At 43.1% G+C, this 23,464-nt stretch overlaps 1 protein-coding gene across 1 annotated transcript in view; it reads left to right on the top strand.

Moving 5' to 3' along the window:
• The window catches only part of LOC121584284 (integrin alpha-2-like), a 55,152-nt gene extending 32,231 nt beyond the window's left edge, over nucleotides 1-22,921 (top strand). Inside the window, exons 16-31 of the mRNA XM_041900109.2 lie at nucleotides 7,081-7,211; nucleotides 10,100-10,263; nucleotides 12,571-12,695; nucleotides 12,969-13,079; nucleotides 14,153-14,238; nucleotides 15,234-15,375; nucleotides 15,728-15,820; nucleotides 16,270-16,346; nucleotides 16,453-16,536; nucleotides 16,713-16,815; nucleotides 17,315-17,425; nucleotides 17,786-17,893; nucleotides 18,738-18,851; nucleotides 21,000-21,089; nucleotides 21,782-21,898; nucleotides 22,219-22,921. Coding sequence (XP_041756043.2) covers nucleotides 7,081-7,211; nucleotides 10,100-10,263; nucleotides 12,571-12,695; nucleotides 12,969-13,079; nucleotides 14,153-14,238; nucleotides 15,234-15,375; nucleotides 15,728-15,820; nucleotides 16,270-16,346; nucleotides 16,453-16,536; nucleotides 16,713-16,815; nucleotides 17,315-17,425; nucleotides 17,786-17,893; nucleotides 18,738-18,851; nucleotides 21,000-21,089; nucleotides 21,782-21,898; nucleotides 22,219-22,293 — 1,731 coding nt within the window. The 3' untranslated portion in view covers nucleotides 22,294-22,921. The remainder of the gene's footprint in view (nucleotides 1-7,080; nucleotides 7,212-10,099; nucleotides 10,264-12,570; nucleotides 12,696-12,968; nucleotides 13,080-14,152; nucleotides 14,239-15,233; nucleotides 15,376-15,727; nucleotides 15,821-16,269; nucleotides 16,347-16,452; nucleotides 16,537-16,712; nucleotides 16,816-17,314; nucleotides 17,426-17,785; nucleotides 17,894-18,737; nucleotides 18,852-20,999; nucleotides 21,090-21,781; nucleotides 21,899-22,218) is intronic.
• The last annotated feature ends 543 nt before the right edge of the window (nucleotides 22,922-23,464 follow it).

Genomic DNA, 23,464 nt, shown 5'->3' with positions numbered 1-23,464 from the left:
TTAAACATTGGGTGAGACAATCTTACTAATTTGCTTGAGAACCAGTTAGGATTTAAGTATAACTTTTGTATGACTGAAGCTTTTAGTGATAGGTCTAATGCTTTAATATTTAATAATTTCTGTCCTCCGAATTCATATTAATAATATAAATATGCCCTTTTAATTTTGTCTGGCTTGCCGTTCCAAATAAAATTGAATATTTTTTTCTCATATAATTTAAAAAACTGTTCGCTAGGCGTAGGCAAGACCATAAGCAAATAGGTAAACTGGGATAATACTAAAGAGTTAATCAGGGTGATTTTTCCATAAATTGAGAGGTGTTTTCCTTTCCATGGTAGTAAGATCTTATCTATTTTTGCTAACTTTCTATTAAAATGTATTGAAGTGAGATCATTTATTTCCTTTGGGATATGTATTCCGAGTATATCCACATCACCATCAGACCATTTTATTGGTAAACTACATGGTAATGTAAAAATTGTATTTTTTAGTGATCCAATACGTAATATAGTACATTTATCATAATTTGGTTGTAATCCAGAGAGGTTAGAAAATGTATCTAGATCCTCTATGAGGCTGTGGAGGGATTCTAGTTGTGGATTTAAAAGAAAACATGAATCATCAGCGTACAATGACACCTTTGTTTTTAAGCCCTGGATTTCTAATCCTCTGATATTATTATTGGATCTGATTTTAATAGCTAACATCTCGGTGGCCACAATAAATAGATATGCCGATAGTGGACAACCTTGTTTCACTCCTCTTGACAGTTTAAAACTTTCTGAGAAATAGCCATTATTTACTATTTTACACCTTGGGTTACTATACATGATTTTGACCCATTTTATAAGAGATTCTCCAAAATTGAAATGCTCCAGGCATTTATATACAAACCCAGTCGAACTTTATCAAATGCCTTTTCGAAGTCTGCTATGAATAGCAGGCCTGGTTTCCCATATTTTCCATAGTGTTTTATTGTTTCCAATACTTGCCTTATATTATCTCCAATGTATCTTCCATGTAAAAAACCTTAGAATGAATAATATCCGACAATACCTTTTTAATTCTATGCGCTATACATTTGGCTAGGATTTTTGCATCACAACACTGAAGTGTAAGGGGCCTCCAATTTTGTAAATGGACTGGATCTTTATATTTTCCACTTGCATCCTGTTTCAGTAATAATGAGATCAGACCTTCGTCTTGAATGTCAGATAATCTACCATTTACATAGGAGTGGTTAAAACATGCTAATAACGGTCCTCTTAGTATATCAAAAAAGGTTTGGTATACCTCGACTGGTATGCCATCCAACCCTGGAGTTTTCCCAGACTTAAAGTCTTTAATTGCATCCAGAAGTTCCTCCTCTGTAATTTCACCTTCACATGAGTCTTTCTGTGTGGCTGTTAATTTGACATTATCAATAGAAAAAAAATCTCTACAATTAGCTTCAGTTGGAGGCGACTGAAAAGAAAACATATGCTTAAAGTACGTTGTTTCTTCTTTCAAAATATCATTTGTTGAATTATGGGTGACTCCGTCAATTGTAACCAGTTTCATTAAGTTATTTTTGTTAGCATTTCTATGTTGAAGATTAAAAAAGAATTTTGTGCATTTTTCCCCATATTTCATCCAGTTTGCTTTATTTTTATAGTTGATCTTTTTTGAATAAGTTTCTCCATTTCTTTTTGTTTTTCCTCTAATTTATTCTGAGCCTCTATCTTAAGGTTTTTATTGCCATCTATCTGTTCTGTTAGACTTTCTAGTTCCTTTCTTAGTGTAAACTCTTTTGACCTAATTGCTTTTGTTTTCGAGATGAGTACTGAATTGCATAGCCTCTAAAGGCACATTTAAAAGTGTCCCATACAATAAGGGGATTCGCTGTACCTATGTTATGTTGGAAAAAGTCAGTTATACATTCCTTTGCTATAATTATAAATAAATTATCATCCAATAGGCTTTGATTACATTTCCAATATCCTCGCCCATGTGGAAATTCAGTAAGAGTAAAATATATGCCTATTATATGATGGTCCGACCGCATTCTGTCCCCTATCAACACTTTTTTTTACTTTTGGTGCCAACGAGAATGAGATAAGAAAGAAGTCAAGACGACTAGCTTGATTCAGTCTCATCCATGAATATCTCACTAGATCAGTATATTTAAGCCTCCATATATCTACTAGTTCTAATGTATCCATGACATTCACAATTTCATTAAGAGCATGTGGGTGATTGTTTGTGGTGTGATTTCCTTTACGGTCCATTGAGCTATTTAAAACAGTATTATAATCCCCCACCATAATAATATTGTCTTGAATTGTCTTAATTGCTTGCAGGGTTGATAATTTATTATATATATATTGTCAAATAATTGTGGATAATCATTATTTGGTCCGTAAAGGTTAATGAGCCATATCTGTTTATGGACCAATAACATATTTAAAATAATCCATCTATCTTGCGTATCTATTTGGACAATTTGCATTATCTGATTGTTATTATCAGCTAAGCCATTACAATTACAGTGGGGGAAAAAAGTATTTAGTCAGCCACCAATTGTGCATGTTCTCCCACTTGAAAAGATGAGAGAGGCCTGTAATTTTCATCATAGGTACACGTCAACTATGACAGACAAATTAATTTAAATATTTTTTTTAAATCACATTGTAGGATTTTTAATGAATTTATTTGCAGATTATGGTGGAAAATAAGTATTTGGTCACCTACAAACAAGCAAGATTTCTGGCTCTCACAGACCTGTAACTTCTTCTTTAAGAGGCTCCTCTGTCCTCCACTCGTTACCTGTATTAATGGCACCTGTTTGAACTTGTTATCAGTATAAAAGACACCTGTCCACAACCTCAAACAGTCACACTCCAAACTCCACTATGGCCAAGACCAAAGAGCTGTCAAAGGACACCAGAAACAAAATTGTAGACCTGCACCAGGCTGGAAAGACTGAATCTGCAATAGGTAAGCAGCTTGGTTTGAAGAAATCAACTGTGGGAGCAATTATTAGGAAATGGAAGACATACAAGACCACTGATAATCTCCCTCGATCTGGGGCTCCACGCAAGATCTCACCCTGTGGGGTCAAAATGATCACAAGAACGGTGAGCAAAAATCCCAGAACCACACAGGGGACCTAGTGAATGACCTGCAGAGAGCTGGGACCAAAGTAACAAAGCCTACCATCAGTAACACACTACGCCGCCAGGGACTCAAATCCTGCAGTGCCAGACGTGTCCCCCCTGCTTAAGCCAGTACATGTCCAGGCCCGTCTGAAGTTTGCTAGAGTGCATTTGGATGATCCAGAAGAGGATTGGGAGAATGTCATATGGTCAGATGAAACCAAAATAGAACTTTTTGGTAAAATCTCAACTCGTCGTGTTTGGAGGACAAAGAATGCTGAGTTGCATCCAAAGAACACCATACCTACTGTGAAGCATGGAGGTGGAAACATCATGCTTTGGGGCTGTTTTTCTGCAAAGAGACCAGGACGACTGATCCGTGTAAAGGAAAGAATGAATGGGGCCATGTATCGTGAGATTTTGAGTGAAAACCTCCTTCCATCAGCAAGGGCATTGAAGATGAAACGTGGCTGGGTCTTTCAGCATGACAATGATCCCAAACACATCGCCCTGGCAATGAAGGAGTGGCTTCGTAAGAAGCATTTCAAGGTCCTGGAGTGGCCTAGCCAGTCTCCAGATCTCAACCCCATAGAAAATCTTTGGAGGGAGTTGAAAGTCTGTGTTGCCCAGCGACAGCCCCAAAACATCACTGCTCTAGAGGAGATCTGCATGGAGGAATGGACCAAAATACCAGCAACAGTGTGTGAAAACCTTGTGAAGACTTACAGAAGACGTTTGACCTGTGTCATTGCCAACAAAGGGTATATAACAAAGTATTGAGAAACTTTTGTTATTGACAAAATACTTATTTTCCACCATAATTTGCAAATAAATTCATAAAAAACCCTACAATGTGATTTTCTGGATTTCTTTTTCTAATTTTGTCTGTCATAGTTGACGTGTACCTATGATGAAAATTACAGGCCTCTCTCATCTTTTTAAGTGGGAGAACTTGCACAATTGGTGGCTGACTAAATACTTTTTTCCCCACTGTATAACTGGCTATACTTATTTCACCATACACCATAATTAGATACAAGTTTCAAGTCTATTTATCATTATATATGTTTGTAAATTTACCAATAAAAAATACCGTAATTATTACGTGTCCATATAGCTGTACCGTGATATTTGCATTGCTATGGAGTAACCCTTCAATTGTTCTCCACTAATTCCCCCGCTAAAGCCCCTCCCCATCCCAAATTGAGCCGTCATCCCAGTGTTCAGCATCCCACCCACGTCCCTCCGGATCCCTAAGGCCCCGAGAGGCCAGGACCCATCCATCGAAAACAGCACACAGTGCCACCCACAAAACAGAAGCAGATTAACCGCCAAAAGCATTTCCAATGCTTTCACCTCTATATATATATCTATATAACAATTTTTAAAAAATTATGCATATCCTATTTTCCATCATTATCAATTAATATGCGTAATAATGTCGGCAGTTCACGCGTAGGATTCTAACATATAACCCGGATTGCCATTGTATTACATTTAATGTTTGCCAGACAAGCACACACGCACATACTCACATACTCCAACACACTCAACCCCCCTCCTCCACAATCCACCATAAAATCAGACACTCAACGGCTGTTATATCCCAGAGCCCAACTCGAGAAATAACCTGATTTACGAGTGCACATACAGTTAAAGCTGATTGAAAAAGCATGCAGATTGAGCAGAAATTGATAACAATGTGAGATTTGATTAATCTACTTAATCTATGTCAAGTCCTAGGTGATGGAGATCAGATCCACCCTCTTCACCTGAGACACAAACACTCTGATCCCCTGTTGTAACCATTTTCCCAAGCATCTCCGTGCGGTCAGACCTTTGATTATTTTGTGCCACCTGGGCCACAATGATAAACCCCCTCTCTGATTGTCCATGTGTGACCCCCTCCCCATGGGTTACTGCAGCCAGTGTTGCTAGCACGGCCACAACCTGCTTAAAAGTCTTACTCACATTGGCTACGGAGAGCGTGATCACATAGTCATCCGGAACAGCTGGTGCTCTCATGCATGCTTCAGTGTTGCTTGCCTCAAAGCGAGCAAAGAAGTGGTTTAGCTCGTCTGGAAGTCTTGTGTCACTGGGCAGCTCGCGGCTTTGCTTCCCTTTGTAGTCTGTAATAGTTTTCAAGCCCTGCCACATCCGACGAGCATCAGAGCCGGTGTAGTACGATTCAATCTTAGTCCTGTAATGACTCTTTGCCTGTTTGATGGTTCGTCGGAGGGCATAGCGGGATTTCTTATAAGCGTCCGGGTTAGAGTGCCGCTCCTTGAAAGCGGCAGCTCTACCCTTTAGCTCAGTGTGGATGTTGCCTGTAATCCATGGCTTCTGGTTGTTGTGTCAGTCTGTGCTAGCAAAACAGTCCTGTAGCTTAGCATCTGCGTCATCTGACCACTTTTTTATTAACCGAGTCACTGGTGCTTCCTGCTTTAGTTTTTGCTTATAAGCAGGAATCAGGAGGATAGAGTTATGGTCAGATTTGCCAAATGGAGGGCGAGGGAGAGCTTTGTACGCGTCTCTGTGTGTGGAGTAAAGGTGGTCTAGAGCCTAAACAAGTGTGTGTTTCTTTCGCCTCCAGATTACTCTCTGTCCCTAACACTAAAACTTAAACTAAATAAATATCAACAAAATGTTTTTATCAAACTGAAACAAAAAAAAAGAGTAAATCAAGTCTAAAAACTAACTGAAACTAAACTGAATTTTAACAGGTTGCTTTATCGACAGTAGAAAATGATGTAACACTTCCTGCATTTTCTTTATGTAAAATGATCTGGTCTTATCTTTGAGTTCATCAATGAATTTAGGATTTAGCAATAATGAATTGTTTAGCCTCCTTCGAGTGAGAGAGAGAGAGAGAGAGAGAGAGAGAGAGAGAGAGAGAGAGAGAGAGAGAGAGAGAGAGAGAGAGATCTCTTAGCCTCACATGTGTTACTTACAATATCTTGAGAGGACCAACAGGAATTAATCCAGGAGTAGCTCTGATGGGGGAATAAAAGGTATAATCCTCAGAGTGTGAGAGTCTCCATACATCAGAAAGACCCGCCCCTTTTCACATATCTGTTAAGGCTTTTGATATTTGTTTATCTGTGGGAGATGGTCGAATCAAGGGGTAAAGTCTCATCCTAATAATATAGGAAGACCAGAAAATATGGTGTCTTTGTACTTCAGTAAAGAAAGGACCAGGGTCATGATTCAAATCAAATCAAATGTAATTGTCACGTGCTTCGTAAACAACAGGTGTAGACTAACAGTGAAACTAGAAATAATAGAAAAGTCAAAACACTAGGAGTAAATACACAATGAGGAATGATAACTTGGCTATATACACAGGGTACCAGTATGGAGTCGATGTGCAGCGGTACGAGATAATTAAGGTAGATATGTAAATATGGGTAGGGATAAAGTGACTAAGCAACAGGATAGATAATAGACAGTAGCAGCAGCGTATGCACTGAATCAAAAGAGTTAGTGGGAAAAGGGTCAATGCAGATAGTCCGGCTAGCTATTGGTTAACTATTTAGCAGTCTAATGGCTTGGGGGTAGAATCTGTTCAGGGTCCAGTTGGTTCCAGACTTGGTGCATCAGTACCGCTTGCCATGCAGCAGCAGAGAGAACAGTCTATGGCTTGGGTGGCTGGAGAATTTGACAATTTGAAGGGCCTTCCTCTGACACAGCCTGGTATAGAGGTGCAGCTGTATAACTTTTTTTGAGGATCTGAGTTCCCATGCCGAATCGTTTCAGCCTCCTGATGGGGAAGAGGCGGTGGCGTGCCCTCTCCACTGCCATGTTGGTGTGAGCGGACCATGATCATTCCTTAGTGACGTGGACACAGAGGAACCACTCCACCACAGACCCCGTCGATGTCATAACACCCCCCATCCCCAATACAGGAAGCAGTTAGGTGATTTTTTTTGTTTGTTTCCTATCCTAGAGAATCCTTGGGTCGAAGTTTGACTTTATGATGCAGTATTTTGGGCGGTCTCTGGACGGCTATGGGGACATGAATGACGACACCATACCTGATATCTCCGTTGGGGCTCATGGGAAGGTGATCCAGCTCTGGTGAGTTCAACCATCATTGCACTGGAGGGTAGTGTCACACCCTGGCTCTGGGACTCATTATGTTGAGCCAGGGTGTGTGCATTCTATGTGTTTATTTCTATGTTGGTAGTTCTGTTGTGTCTATTTCTAGGTTGTTGTATTTCTTTGTTTGAGTGACTCCCAATCAGAGGTAACGAGTGTCAGCTGTTGGCTCGTTGTCTCTGATTGGGAGCCATATTTAAACTGTCTGTGTTCACCTTGTGTTTGTGGGTTTTTGTTCCGTGTTCAGTCAGTGTTACTGTGGACTTCTCGATCGTGTTTTGTTTTGGTTTTCGTGCTTTAATTAAATAAAGTCATGTTTATTTCACACGCTGCGCCTTGGTCTACTCCTTCTCGTCAAGACGATCGTGACAGAAAAACCCACCATACCAGGACCAAGCAGCGTGTCCAGGAACAGGCAACCTGGACGTGGGAGCAGCGTCGGAGGGTCGAGAGGCAACCCCAAGAAATTTTTAGGGGGGCACACGGCATGGACGACGGAGGCAAAGATGGGGCGAATCCAGGAGGCCACCAGGCCAGGGGGTACACCGCCCTGTACGTCCTGTGCGGATGCCTCACACAGAGTGTGTGAGGGTAGGCATTCAGCCAGGACGGGTGGTGGCCGCTGTTCACTCCAGGCCTCCTATCCGTCTCCACAGCCCGGTCCGGCCTGTTCCTGCCACCCGCACCAAGTCTACGGTGCGGCGTCGCCAGCCCGGTCCGGCCTGTTCCTGCCACCCGCACCAAGTCTACGGTGCGCGTCGCCAGCCCGACCCGGCCTGTTCCTGCCACCCGCACCAAGTCTACGGTGCGCCGTCGCCAGCCCGGTCCGGCCTGTTCCTGCCACCCGCACCAAGTCTACGGTGCGCGTCGCCAGCCCGACCCGGCCTGTTCCCTGCCACTGCGCACCAAACCTACGGTGCGCGTCGCCAGCCCGGTCCGGCCTGTTCCTGCCACCCGCACTCAAGTCTACGGTGCGCATCGCCAGCCCGACCCGGCCTGTTCCTGCCACCCGCACCAAGTCTACGGTGCGCGTCGCCAGCCCGGTCCGGCCTGTTCCTGCCACCGCACCAAGTCTACGGTGCGCGTCGCCAGCCCGACCCGGCCTGTTCCTGCCACTCGCACCAAACCTACGGTGCGCGTCGCCAGCCCGGTCCGGCCTGTTCCTGCCACCCGCACCAAGTCTACGGTGCGCGTCGCCAGCCCGACCCGGCCTGTTCCTGCCACCCGCACCAAGTCTACGGTGCGGCGTCGCCAGCCCGGTCCGGCCTGTTCCTGCCACCCGCACCAAGTCTACGGTGCGCGTCGCCAGCCCGACCCGGCCTGTTCCTGCCACCCGCACTAAGTCTACGGTGCGCGCCGCCAGCCCGGTCCGGCCTGTTCCTGCCACCGCGCACCAAGTCTACGGTGCGTGCGCCAGCCCGACCCGGCCTGTTCCTGCCACTCGCAAAAACCGACGGTGCGCGTCGCCAGCCCGGTCCGGCCTGTTCCTGCCACCCGCACCAAGTCTACGGTGCGCGTCGCCAGCCCGACCCGGCCTGTTCCTGCCACTCGCACCAAACCTACGGTGCGCGTCGCCAGCCCGGTCCGGCCTGTTCCTGCCACCCGCACCAAGTCTACGGTGCGCGTCGCCAGCCCGACCCGGCCTGTTCCTGCCACTCGCACCAAACCTACGGTGCGCGTCGCCAGCCCGGTCCGGCCTGTTCCTGCCACCCGCACCAAGCCTACGGTGTGCGTCGCCAGCCCGACCCGGCCTGTTCCTGCCACTCGCACCAAACCTACGGTGCGCGTCGCCAGCCCGGTCCGGCCTGTTCCTGCCACTCGCACTAAGCCAGGGGTGCGAGAAGTCAGCCTGGTAAGGCCCATTCCTCCTCAACGCACCAAGCCAGGGGTGCGAGTCGACAGCCTGGAAAGGACCGCTCCTGTTAAGTCCAGTCCTGCTCCAGCCGGCGGGGCCAGACTGGACCAGGGGCACATTGGGGGGTGTATTGAAGGGTGGTGGTCAAGGCCGGAGCCAGAACCGCCACCGAGGAGGTATGCCCGCCCAGCCCTCCCCTGTTTTGGTTAGTTGAGGCGCGGTCGCAGTCCGCGCCTTTAGAGGAGTACTGTCACACCCTGGCTCTGGGACTCATTATGTTGAGCCAGGGTGTGTGCATTCTATGTGTTTATTTCTATGTTGGTAGTTCTGTTGTGTCTATTTCTAGGTTGTTGTATTTCTTTGTTTGAGTGACTCCCAATCAGAGGTAACGAGTGTCAGCTGTTGGCTCGTTGTCTCTGATTGGGAGCCATATTTAAACTGTCTGTGTTCACCTTGTGTTTGTGGGTTTTTGTTCCGTGTTCAGTCAGTGTTACTGTGGACTTCTCGATCGTGTTTTGTTTTGGTTTTCGTGCTTTAATTAAATAAAGTCATGTTTATTTCACACGCTGCGCCTTGGTCTACTCCTTCTCGTCAAGACGATCGTGACAGGTAGCCTGCTCTCAGATCTGTTTGTACTGTCTTGCCCAAATCCTATGGTCATTGTCACGCCAAATAAGACAGCACAAACAGATCTGGAACCAGGCTACTGGAAGGGTCATGAGATCTTGTGAATTTTGACTTGACTCTTGAATCTTGACGCTTTGGAGCCAAGTTCCAACGATAATGATATTTGGTGACTATTTCAAATTGGGCATTTCGGCATCATTTAAGATATCTCAGATTAGAAGCTAGAAATAAGATTTTCTAAGTCAATTAACTGTTCTTCGATGGCTTGTGTGCTTACCAACAACACAAGCTCCAAATAATGATTCCTCTTTCAAGGAACGAGACAGGGCTGTCCACTCTTGCCTCTGCTATTCACGTTAAAGCTAAGTGATCTGTTTTTCCTTAGGTCTCGAGGACTGGCTGCGGTGACGGCCAAGGCTTCTTTCTCCCCTGATAAAATCAACATCCTGAGTAAGCCTTGCTTGATAAACGGACAGAAGCTCTCCTGTTTCAAGACGGACATCTGCTTCAGCGCAACATTTAGACCAATGAACCCTGTGGGACCCCTAAGTAAGACTGATGTACTATACTCTTATGCACTCTACTCTACTCTACTATATTCTACTCTACTCTACTCTACTCTACTCTACTCTCTACTCTACTCTACTCTAATGTACTATACTCTAATGTACTTTACTCTACTCAAATGTACTCTACTCTTCTCTTCTGTACTCTACTCTAATGTACTCTACTCTAATGTACTCTACTCTAATGTACTTTACTCAACTCTAATGTATTCTACTCTAATGTACTTTACTCAAATGTACTCTACTCTACTCTAATGTACTCGACTCTACTCTAATGTACTCTACTCTAATGTACTCTGCTCTACTCTAATGTACTCAAATCTAATGTACTCTACTCTACTCTAGTGTACTCTACTCTAATGTACTTTACTCAAATGTACTTTACTCTACTCTAATGTACTCTACTCTACTCTAATGTACTTTACTCTACTCTAATGTACTCTACTCTACTCTAATGTACTCTACTCTACTCGAATGTACTCTACTCTAATGTACTCTACTCTAATGTACTTTACTCAACTCTAATGTACTCTACTCTAATGTACTTTACTCAAATGTACTCTACTCTACTCTAATGTACTCTACTCTAATGTACTCTACTCTACTCTAATGTACTCTACTCGAATGTGCTCTACTCTAATGTACTCTACTAAAATGTACTTTACTCTTCTCTACTCAAATGTACTCTACTCTACTCTAATGTACTCTACTCTACTCTACGCTAATGTACTCTAATGTACTTTACTCTACTCTACTCTGCTCTGCTCTACTATAAGGTTGATATATATAAGGTTTATATACTCTACTACTCTATGTGTTTGGGCCACCATCGCTGAGTTTATTTATAGCTGATGTTTTCACTAGTAACTATCTTCATTTCTTGATGCTTTTGGTAACACTTTATATTAAGTTGTGCTTGCTTATAAGTACAGTACAGCGCCTTCAGAAAGTATTCATGTGCCTTGACTTATTCCACATGTTGTCTTACGGCCTGAATTCAAAATGGATTCAATTATGTTTTTCTCACCCATCTACACACAATACCACATAATGACAAAGTGAAAACATGCTTATAAGAAATGTTTGCAAATTTATTGAAAATGAAATACAGAAATATCTCATTTACATAAGTATTCACACCCCTGAGTCAATACTTTGTAGAAGCACCTTTGGCAGCGATTACAGCTGTGAGTCTTTCTGGGTAAGTCTATAAGAGCTTTCCACACCTGGATTGTGCAACATTATTTACACAATTTTGTCAATTTGGTTGTTTATCATTGCTAGACAACCATTTTCAGGTCTTGCCATAGATCTACAAGTAGATTTAAGTCAAAACTGTGACTTGGCCACTCAGAAACATTCACTGTCTTCTTGGTAAGCAACTCCAGTGTATATTTGGCCTTGTGTTTTAGGTTATTGTCCTGCTGAAATGTGAATTCCTCTCCCAGTGTCTGGTGGAAAGCAGACTGAACCAGGTTTTCCTCTAGGATTTTGCTTGTGCTTAACTCCATTCCATTTCTTTTTTATCCTGAAAAACTCCCCAGTATTTAACGATTACAAGCATACCCATAACATGATGCATCCACCACCATGCTTGAAATTATGGAGAGTGGTACTCAGTAACAACATTTTGTGCAGTATTACTTTAGTGCCTTGTTACAAACAGGATTCATGTTTTGGAATAGTTTTATCCTCATTATTCTCTAATCACAGCCATTAAACTCTGTAACTGTTTTAAAGTCACCATTGGCCTCATGGTGAAATCTCGGAGCAGTTTCCAACCTCTCCGGCAACTGAGTTAGGAAGGATGCCTGTATCTTTGTAGTGACTGGGTGTATTTTGTAAGTCGCTCTGGATAAGAGCGTCTGCTAAATGACGTAAATGTAAAAAAAAATGTTAATGTATTGATACAACATGCAAAGTGTAATTAATAACTTCTGGTAAGCACATTTTTACTCCTGAACTTATTTAGGCTTGCCATAAAAAAAGGGGTTGAATACTTATTGACTCAAGACATTTCAGCTTTTCATTTTAAATTAATCAGAATTTTTTTCAACAAACAGAATTCCACTTTGACTTTATGGGGTATTGTGTGTCGGCCAGTGACAAAAAAATCTCAATTTAATCCATTTTAAATTGAGGCTGTAACAAAATCTGGAGAAAGTCAAGGGGTGTAATACTTTCTGAAGGCACTATATTATACTATGTTAGTTACCAGAATGTCTGAAAATAAGATCCATATTCTATATATTCCCAAACTAAGCACCCTAAGATGGCTGTTTCCCTACAGCTGTCAAATACAACCTAACTCTGGATGCTGACCTGCAGTCGTCCCGGGTCAACTCACGAGGCCTGTTCAGTCAGAACCGTGAACGACTCCTCTCTGGAAACATTCAGATATCATCATCCACCCCTGTTTGCCACAATTACCAAGTTTACGTTCAGGTGAAGACAAAGGTTAAAGGGGTGATAATATAACCATGTGCATAAAACTCCAATATTCCATAGTTTTGCTGTTTAAAAGTATATTAACCTTTGGGGTAGGCTATCCATTTACAGTATTCAGAGTATAGCTTGCATTAACATTTATTAGCCTATCACATCTCGGGGGCATTGTGATGAATCACAATCACGTGACAAGAGACAAATACAGTCATCTCAATCATCATCTTCAATGTTTTTTTTCAGGATAGCGCAGACTTTGTGAACTCCATCAGTCTGCGTGTTGACATTGGCCTTCAGAACCCAGACGCCAACCCTGTCCTTGATGTTTTCTCTCAGACTGCATGGGACTTCTCTGTGAGTTAGCCTCTCTCCTCTCTGTAGGTTAGCCTCTCTCCTCTCTGTGAGTTAGCCTCTCTCCTCTCTGTAGGTTAGCCTCTCTCCTCTCTGTAGGTTAGCCTCCCTCCTCTCTGTGAGTTAGCCTCTCTCCTCTCTGTGAGTTAGCCTCTCTCCTCTCTGTAGGTTAGCCTCCCTACTGTCTGTGAGTTAGCCTCTCTCCTCTCTGTGAGTTAGCCTCCCTCCTATCTGTGAGTTAGCCTCCCTCCTATCTGTGAGTTAGCCTCTCTCCTCTCTGTGAGTTAGCCTCTCTCCTCTCTGTGAGTTAGCCTCCCTCCTATCTGTGAGTTAGCCTCCCTCCTATCTGTGAGTTAGCCTCTCTCCTCTCTGTAGGTTAGCCTCTCTCCTCTCTGTGAGTTAGCCTCTCTCCTCTCTGTAGGTTAGCCTCCCTCCTCTCTGTGAGTTAGCCTCCCTACTGTCTGTGAGTTAGCCTCTCTCCTCTCTGTAGGTTAGCCTCCCTCCTCTCTGTGAGTTAGCCTCTCTCCTCTCTGTGAGTTAGCCTCTCTCCTCTCTGTAGGTTAGCCTCTCTCCTCTCTGTGAGTTAGCCTCCCTACTGTCTGTGAGTTAGCCTCCCTCCTCTTTCTCAGCCTCCTTTGTCTCACTCTGTGGGTACAATCTGTCACTTTCATTTACGCGTAAACATGTTTCCCCTGGTCTGCACCTGTTTCTAAAACTGTGGGTGGTGGGTAATATCGCAGATACTGTATATTGCTTTTCTAAAACCCATACGGTTCTGTTGTCCCCAACAGAAGAAATGCAACTGAAACGCATTTTAATTGTGGCCCGTGTGGTCCAGCGGTTACAGCCGCCGACCCCGGTACACATGGGTTCCACTCCCCCTAACCCTGTCTTTCCAACACGTTATTATCTCTTCAATAAAGCAAACTCATTATTACGAAAGGAGCGGGATGGCCTTAAAGAAAGAAAAAAAAAAAAGAAGCTATTTAATTGAGATTCCACCAGCCGTTTGAAACATTGGTTAAATCTGCAAACTATCGTCCAATGGTGGTCTTCTCTCCCTTCTCTGCGGGTAGCTCCCCTTCGCCATAGACTGTGGTTCTGATGACGTGTGTGTTAGTGATCTGGTGCTCAGCGTGAAGACGGGGACAGAGGTACCCAGGTGAGTGTTACATCTAAGGGCGTTCTGCTTACACTGCAAACCAGCAACACGTTTTTGGATAGTGTTTTCTACGTGGTGTATGGGCATGTTAGTGAATGTCAGCAGCACTGGTGGGGTAGTGTGTGTTTGCTAAGGCCAAAAAATAAATCTAAGTCCGTTTTTTCTGATTTTGTTGAGAATCTTCAGATGCTCTATTCAAATAAAGTGTTACCAAAACGAATGTCTCAAACGATACCATTTTTTAGATAGAGACCTGTTAATCAGACGTTCCTTGTAGGCTAAATCAGGACTAAATCACATGGGACATTAGGGGACTGTGGAATAAAGGTGTCATCATCTTTCCAGCCCTGTATCCCCTGACAACAATGACTCTATTTTAGTCTGTTTTTATGTGAGCTTGATTTAATTAAGAAAGCTTAAACAACTTAAAGCATTTACGTTTAAACAGAACACAGAACACTCGTAAAGTGTGTGGGACTGTCTGAACACAACATGGTCTGGAAATCAGAGTGAGTGAGTGACATAAGCTCTATGTTCAACAGCAGTTGAGACTAAAATGAGATCCTGACATTTCAGGAATTTTTTCTGTACTTCCCAATTTTTGCATTCGACACATTTTGATCACGTCCGCAATCCTGTTTCAGCGAGGGGTGTGCAGCTGCTTGTGATTATTGTTGATGCCTTGTATTTGTAGAAGTGAAAGTCCAACTGAATGATCAACTCTGATGTTTTACAGCAGGGCTCTCCAACCCTGTTCCTTCCTGTAGGTTTTCACTCCAACCCCAGTTGTAACTAACCCGATTCAGCTTTATCAACCAGCTGATTATTAGAATCAAGATGTGCTAGATCAGGGTTGGAGTGAAAACTTACAGGACGGCAGCTCTCCAGGAACAGAGTTTGGCAGTTCTCTTGTAGTCATCTTATCATCATAGTACCATCTCTCTCTCAATCTTTTACGTTCATTAAGTAATGACTGGTACTTGTTGTCTTGACAGTGCTGGCTCTGTGCTGGTTAGTTGTAACAACAGAGAGATCTCCTTTGAGGTACTAGTGAAGAACAACAAGGAGAATGCGTACAGCGCTCAGATCTTGGTCACATACTCCAAGAACCTCTTCTATGCTTCCGTAACATCTCCAGTGAGTTCTGAAAGACGTTAAAAAAAATATCAACATAGAGTGTAAAACTGTAAAACAGTATTTGCAGAACCAATGTACAACTGTAAAATGATATTGACAAAACCAATGTAAAACAGTGTTGACAGAACCAACGTAAAACTGTAAAACAGTATTGACAGAACCAAAACTCCTGACACTTTATTTTGTCATAGTCTGTATTTGATAAAGATCTTAGATTCTTGGTAAATGTATGTATACTCTATTCCCTATTTAGTGCACTACATTTGGCCTGAAAAGTAGTGCACTGTATTGAGAATAGGGTGCTATTTCGGATGCAACCTAGCTCTCTTTTAACTGTGTATTTCAATGACAGAGTGATGGGAAAGAGGTGAAGTGCACATCTACGACACAAAGTGGCGAGCTAGCCTGTCAGGTGGGATACCCTGCCTTAGAGAAGGACCAGGAGGTAAGACTCATGGCGCTAGCCTGTCAGGTGGGACACCCTGCCTTAGAGAAGGACCAGGAGGTAAGACTCAGGGCGCTAGCCTGTCAGGTGGGATACCCTGCCTTAGAGAAGGACCAGGAGGTAAGACTCATGGCGCTAGCCTGTCAGGTGGGATACCCTGCCTTAGAGAAGGACCAGGAGGTAAGACTCATGGCGCTAGCCTGTCAGGTGGGATACCCTGCCTTAGAGAAGGACCAGGAGGTAAGACTCATGGCGCTAGCCTGTCAGGTGGGATACCCTGCCTTAGAGAAGGACCAGGAGGTAAGACTCATGGTCACAATGTCCTACATAAAGATACATATTATAAGCCTTGTACTAAGACATTATGAAGGGTCATACATGCATCAATAAGTAAGAAAGCATTATACCTGGAGGCTTTATGTAAAGTGTTTCATTTTGTTTTTTTCCAGGTGAAATTTTGGGTCAACTTTGACTTCAACTTTAACCATTTGCAGAGCCAAGCAATAGTTCATTTTCAGGCCAAAAGGTGTGTGTGTTGGTTGAATCAATAGACCCAGTGCATTAAAGTTGTATTCCAATATGATTTCATGTATTATCATGATGGTTTCATCCACATCCTGTTTTGTCATCAGTGACGGTAAAGAGGAAAGTCCAGCAGACAATAGAGTGGATATCACCATTCCTGTTCGTTATGACGCTGAGATCATTATGACCAGGTAACTTTACTTGTAAAAATGTTTTATTAAATGTCTGGTCCCATTTGAGTCCACTCGAGGGACCATTCAGCAGCATCCCAGGGACCGGTGTTGGTCCCAAAGTCACAGGTTTAGGGGACCATTGATTTATACTGAGGCTAGAGATTAGCTTACTCCTTCCTCTCTCTCCTCCTCAGGGAATCCAACATCAACTTCTATGTGGTGGATGAGACCAAGAAGGTGCAGACAAGTGTAAAAACGTTAGATGACATTGGGCCTGAGTTTAACTTCTCCCTCAGGGTAAGCTCGTGGGCTAGTGGAAGTCAACTCATTGTATAGTAACGGTGGCCTTCATGCTGTTCTAATTATATTTGAATGATGTTGAATAAATGTGTTTTTACGATCATTGTAATGAATGATAATGCAACACTTTATGAAGGTATTATGAATGTCTAATGTCTACCCCTTTCAGAACATTTGATCTTTTTATTTTTATTTTTATTATTATTATCTTTTTTTGGGTGGTAGATCAGCTTAATGTTGGAGATAGATTGTATCTTCCATCAATGTAATTGTCTGCATCACTTCCAATCCCCCATGTTTTTTATATATATATATACTCCCCTTTATTACTTTTCAACCCCGCCATCCTTTCCCTACTTGGGGTAAATTAGTGAACAACAATGCCCAGGCCTCTACTTCCGGTCTATACTTACTATCTACACCTTACGGACAGAGTCAGTTTTACAAGAATTCTATTTTATTTGTTTTTGAACATTTGATGTTTGTTCTCCTTCAGATTTCCACAGGTAACTTCCCAGTCAGGTTGTTGTACCTGACCATCTCCCTGCCTGTCAGCACGCCAGGGGGGAACCCACTTCTCTACGTTACAGGCCTGAACACACCAACGGTGAAGAATACAGCCCATCTTGCTAAAGACTCCATTGCTAAAACAGCCATTTTCCTGTCCTACATTGCGATATGAATTATAATTTCCCACACATCTCCCCAAAAATGGGCAAATTTCACTCTTCCCGTTAATGATTTAAATGCATTGGATTGTTGTAGGTTAACCATTCGCTGGAGAGAGTTTACACCATTGTTAATCTATACCGTTTGGTGGGCAAGTGCCACTTCTGGAAAAAAAGGTTGGGGAGTTGGTATGCAGTCGAACCTTTGAAGGGTGTGCTGGTATCCTGCAGGGAGTCTCAGTGAGCTGTGTGTGTGTGTGTGTGTTAGTAACTGTGAAGCGTGTGCTGGTCCCCTACAGGGAGGCTCAGTGAGCTGTGACAGTGCCCTGGTCGATCCACTGAAGATTGGAGCCAAACCCCACAAAGCCTTTTTCTCCATGGAGAGCCTCAGAGGCATGCACAGACTGGTGAGCACACATAGACAGGCTCCGATACACACTCTCTGATACACACTCTCTGATACACACTCTCTGATACACACTCTGATACACACTCTCTGATACACACACTCGGATACTCACTCTCTGATACACACTCTCTGATACACACTCTCTGATTCACACACTCTGATACACACACTCGGATACACACTCTCTGATACACTCTCTCTGATACACACTCTCTGATACACACTCTGATACACACTCTCTGATACACACTCTCTGATACACACTCTCTGATACACACTCTCTGATACACACTCTCTGATACACACTCTCTGATACACACTCTCTGATACACACTCTCTGATACACACTCTGATACACACTCTCTGATACACACTCTCTGATACACACTCTCTGATTCACACACTCTCTGATACACACTCTCTGATACACACTCTCTGATACACACTCTCTGATACACACTCTCTGATACACACTCTCTGATACACACTCTCTGATTCACACACTCTGATACACACTCTCTGATACACACACTCTGATGTGGTCCTCTGTAGCTCAGCTGGTAGAGCACGGCGCTTGTAACGCCAAGGTAGTGGGTTCGATCCCCGGGACCACCCATACACAAAAATGTATGCACGCACGACTGTAAGTCGCTTTGGATAAAAGCGTCTGCTAAATGGCATATTATTATATTATATTATTATACACACTCTCTGATACACAGGACTGTTTTGTCTCCTGTACTCAGGACTGTTATGTCTCCTGTACTCAGGACTGTTTTGTTTCCTGTCCACAGGACTGTTTTGTCTCCTGTACTCAGGAATGTTTTGTCTCATGTCCTCAGGACTGCTGGAACGTGAAGTGCCAGGCGGTCAAATGCATCATTAAAGACATGAGAGTGAAAGATGTCTACTTTGTGAACGTCACAACGAGAATCTGGAATGGCACTTTCGCTTCTGTAAGAATAATCTGATATGCACACGGCTGGAACATTGTTTCAGCCAATCCGCATCCAGGATACACATTACCGATTTTATCATGTCTAGTCTACAGTCGTGGTCAAAAGTTTTGAGAATTACACAAATATTAATTTTCACAAAGTCTGCTGCCTCAGTTTTGATGATGGCAATTTGCATATACTCCAGAATGTTATGAAGAGTGATCAGATGAATTGCAATTAATTGCAAAGTCCCTCTTTGCCATTAAAATAAACTTAATCTCCAAAAAGCATTTCCACTGCATTTCAGCCCTGCCACAAAAGGACCAGCTGACATAATGTCAGTGATTCTCTAGTTAACACAGGTGAGAGTGTTGACGAGGACAAGGCTGGAGATCACTCTGTCAAGCTGATTGAGTTAGAATAACAGACTGGAAGCTTTAAAAGAAGGGTGGTGCTTGAAATCATTGTTCTTCCTCTGTTAACCATGGTTACCTGCAAGGAAACACGTGCCGTCATCATTGCTTTGCACAAAAAGGGCTTCACAGGCAAGGATATTGCTGCTAGTAAGATTGCACTTAAATCAACCATGTATTGGATCATCAAGAACTTCAAGAAGAGAGGTTCAATTGTTGTGAAGAAGGCTTCAGGGCGCCCAAAAAAGTCCAGCAAGCGCCAGGACCGTCTCCTAAAGTTGATTCAGCTGCGGGATCAGGGCACCACCAGTGCAGAGATTGCTAACGAATGGCAGCAGGCAGGTGTGAGTGCATCTGCACTCACAGTGAGGTGAAGACTTTTGGAGGATGGCCTGGTGTCAAGAAGGACAGTGAGGAAGCCACTTCTCTCCAGGAAAAACATCAGGGACAGACTGATATTCTGCAAAAGGTACAGGGATTGGACTGCTGAGGACTGGGGTAAAGTCATTTTCTCTGATGAATCCCCTTTCCGATTGTTTGGGGCATCCAGAAAAAAGCTTGTCCGGAGAAGACAAGGTGAGTGCTAACATCAGTCCTGTGTCATGCCAACAGTAAAGCATCCTGAGACCATTCATGTGTGGGGTTGCTTCTCAGCCAAGGGAGTGGGCTCACACACAATTTTGCCTAAGAACACAGCCATGAATAAAGAATGGTACCAACACATCCTCAGAGAGCAACTTCTCCCAACCATCCAAGAACAGTTTGGTGACAAACAATGCATTTTCCAGCATGATGGAGCACCTTGCCATAGGGCAAAAGTGATAACTAAGTGGCTCGGGGAACAAAACATCGACATTTTGGGTCCATGGCCAAGAAACTCCCCAGACCTTAATCCCATTGAGAACTTGTGGTCAACCCTCAAGAGGCGGGTGGACAAACAAAAACCCACAAATTCTGACAAACTCCAAGCATTGATTCTGCAAGAATGGGCTGCCATCAGTCAGGATGTGGCCCAGAAGTTAATTGACAGCATGCCAGGGCGGATTGCAGAGGTCTTGAAAAAGAAGGGTCAACACTGCAAATATTGACTCTTTGCATAAACGTAATGTAATTGTCAATAAAAGCCTTTGACACTTATGGAATGTTTGTAATTATACTTCAGTATACCATAGTAACATCAGACAAAAATATCTAAAAACACTGAAGCAGCAAACTTTGTGAATACCAATAGTCGTGTCATTCTCAAAACTTTTGACCATGACTGTAGTCTAGTAGGTAGGCTGTAGTAGGTGTATGGTATTAACAAAGTATGCACTTTAGAATTTCAATAATCTATCAATAAATCACATGTTTTTAGCCCTTTTTTACAGTAACAGTTGTCACTATGTCCTTTCCCTATTTTACTTTTACTATATTCATTTTCTGTATTGATTGATCTGTTGCAGGCTAACTGTATTGATTGATCTGTTGCAGGCTAACTGTATTGATTGATCTGTTGCAGGCTAACTGTATTGATTGATCTGTTGCAGGCTAACTGTATTGATTGATCTGTTGCAGGCTAACTGTATTGATTGATCTGTTGCAGGCTAACTGTATTGATTGATCTGTTGCAGGCTAACTGTATTGATTGATCTGTTGCAGGCTAACTGTATTGATTGATCTGTTGCAGGCTAACTGTATTGATTGATCTGTTGCAGGCTAACTGTATTGATTGATCTGTTGCAGGCTAACTGTATTGATTGATCTGTTGCAGGCAACCTTCCAGACTATTGAGCTGACTGCAAACACAGAGATAGTCACTTCTCAGCCCGATCTACTCATCATCGCCCACAAGAAGATGCCGGTAATATTTTTTACATACCGGTAAACATTTGCATTTCCCACAGATGTGGTATACCGATACGTTGGAGACAACTAGCGCTGCTCTTGAGTATCCATTTCATAATGTGTCTGTCAAAAACAATAGACTGGTTCCAGATCTGTTTGTGCTGTCTTGCCAACTCCTGTGGTTATTGTCATGAAAAATTCACAAGACAGCACAAACAGATCTGGGACCAGTCTACACAAACCCTTCCCACAACTCAGCACAGGATGTTTTAGTCCTACAGGGACCTCTACTGGTCAACAGACGTATGGCAGCAACACCAGCGGCCTGTCTCTCTCTCTCTCTCTCTCTCATGTCTGTGGTTGTGTTGTTCTGCCCCTCCATTAAATTTGCATTACATTACATTTTAGTCATTTAACAGACGTTGTTATCCAGGGCAGTGCAGTCAGTGCCCTCCCAGGCTGGTGTAAGCAGTAACTGTGCTAAGTAATAAGTAGTAACTGATGTCAGTAACTGGTTGTGTTGTCTGTTGTCCTGCCCGCTAACCTCTCCCGTTCAGGTGGGGGTGACAGTCAGTAAGTCAGTTCATGTCCTGCCCTCTAACCTCTCCCGTTCAGGTGGGGGTGACAGTCAGTAAGCCTCTAACCTCTCCCATTCAGGTGGGGGTAACAGTCAGCAAGTCAGGTGTTGTCCTCTACTCTCCCATCCAGGTGGGGGTAACAGTCAGTAAACCAGGGGAGACAGCAGATGTACCTGTGGGGGTGATCGTGGGCAGTGTGATCGGAGGTCTGCTCCTACTGGCTCTGGTGGTGCGGCTGCTGTGGAAGGTGAGGATCAGGGTCCGTATTCACAGTCTCAGAGTAGGACTGCTGATCTGGGATCAGGTTTTCCTTTTTTAGATCATAATGAAAAAGATGATATGGACAGGGGGGACAGGATCCTAGATCAGCTTGATGTATAGTAATAGGTGATGTGTGTCATTTCATAGGATGTAAAATAAATGTTCATCAAAAGAGGCTACCTTAGGACTGAGGACATTGATTACCGTGTTCTGCAACAATCAGAATTTTCTAGAAAGTCTGTGATTTCGTTTTTTGGTTTATATGTTTTTTTTTTTGTTAATGAGATGTACATTTTCTGTCTCCAGTTTGGCTTCTTCCAGAGAAAGTACAAGCAGCTACAAGAGGTGGCAGGTTACAGAGAGGAGAACGGGACAGATTGACGGACGGACGGAGAAGACAGAGGACACAGGGCACACAAATCAAAATAACATTTCTCATATTGTTTCTCACAGTGAGACACATGAGAAGTGGCTGTGCCCAACTCGCAAGACTATTTGGTTTACCAGACAACGATTAAGCCTATAGTCCTGGACAAAACCGCTGATAGGCAGTTGAGAGAATGTTTTTGATTCGTTTTGTCTGATATGTCCTCTCTGGGATCGTACAGCAGCAGTTTAGCTATCATGCGCTGAATTGGAGTAAATGCAATGAAGGTTATTTTATCATAAACATGTTTAACCCATGAAATACAATAACACTGTGGATACCTTTTTTGGGGGACAATTAACTATGTTAGAATAGATGTTTTCGTAACTTATTCATGAGGTGGAAAAGTTTCAACAAAAAAATGTTTTACGTTTTAAAAAGTAAGAAGAATGTTAACATTTTTACGTTTATGTAAAATAAAATAAAAATACAAGTGATAGTGATATATTTATACATGCCGTAATGAGACTACAGTTCAAAGGAACATCATGTTGGCTATGTGTGTTAGACTAGGTGCTCAAACTGCAGTCCAAATCAGCGGGTAGTTTTTGTTACCCAGTTGTGAGATGTCATTTTGCCAACTGCTGTACATAATTACGTAACATTTTACATAAAGTTGCTCTTATACCAAAGTAATTGCATAGTAATGGAGTTGATTGTTTTTTTCTTATTCAATTAGTGAAATTCCATATCATCAAAAAATGCATCCAAATTTAGGCTAGAAGCACAATTTCTGGAATTGCTCTGTGGATAACTAGGCTGAGACTATATAAGGACATAGTTGGCCGAGATGTGTTCGTTTTTTGACAACCATATTTCAGCATCATATTGGGGACAACATAGCAAAGCGTTTGGCGCTCCTAGATGGCTGCCCAAGGAGCGATGAATGGACGCAGTGGGGGAACATGTGTGTGTGGTGTGTAGGTGTGTGTTTGTGTATGTGTGAAAAAGCTCAGTGAACCGGAATAAATGGTTAGCAGTTGTAAGTGAGTGTTCTCAAAATCACACTTTGAACAGATGTCCATAACATCGTTACGTTTGCTCGCCAATCAAGTAGGCCTAACTCAATCTTGTTTCATTAGCCTATTCATTTTACTATAGGCAAGGCAGTTAAGAACAAATTCT

This window comes from Coregonus clupeaformis, chromosome 16 (assembly GCF_020615455.1).
Source record: "Coregonus clupeaformis isolate EN_2021a chromosome 16, ASM2061545v1, whole genome shotgun sequence".
Taxonomy (NCBI): Eukaryota; Metazoa; Chordata; class Actinopteri; order Salmoniformes; family Salmonidae; genus Coregonus; species Coregonus clupeaformis.
The sequence above is the reverse complement of the archived record's forward strand: the minus strand, read 5'-3'. Positions and strand labels throughout refer to the sequence as shown.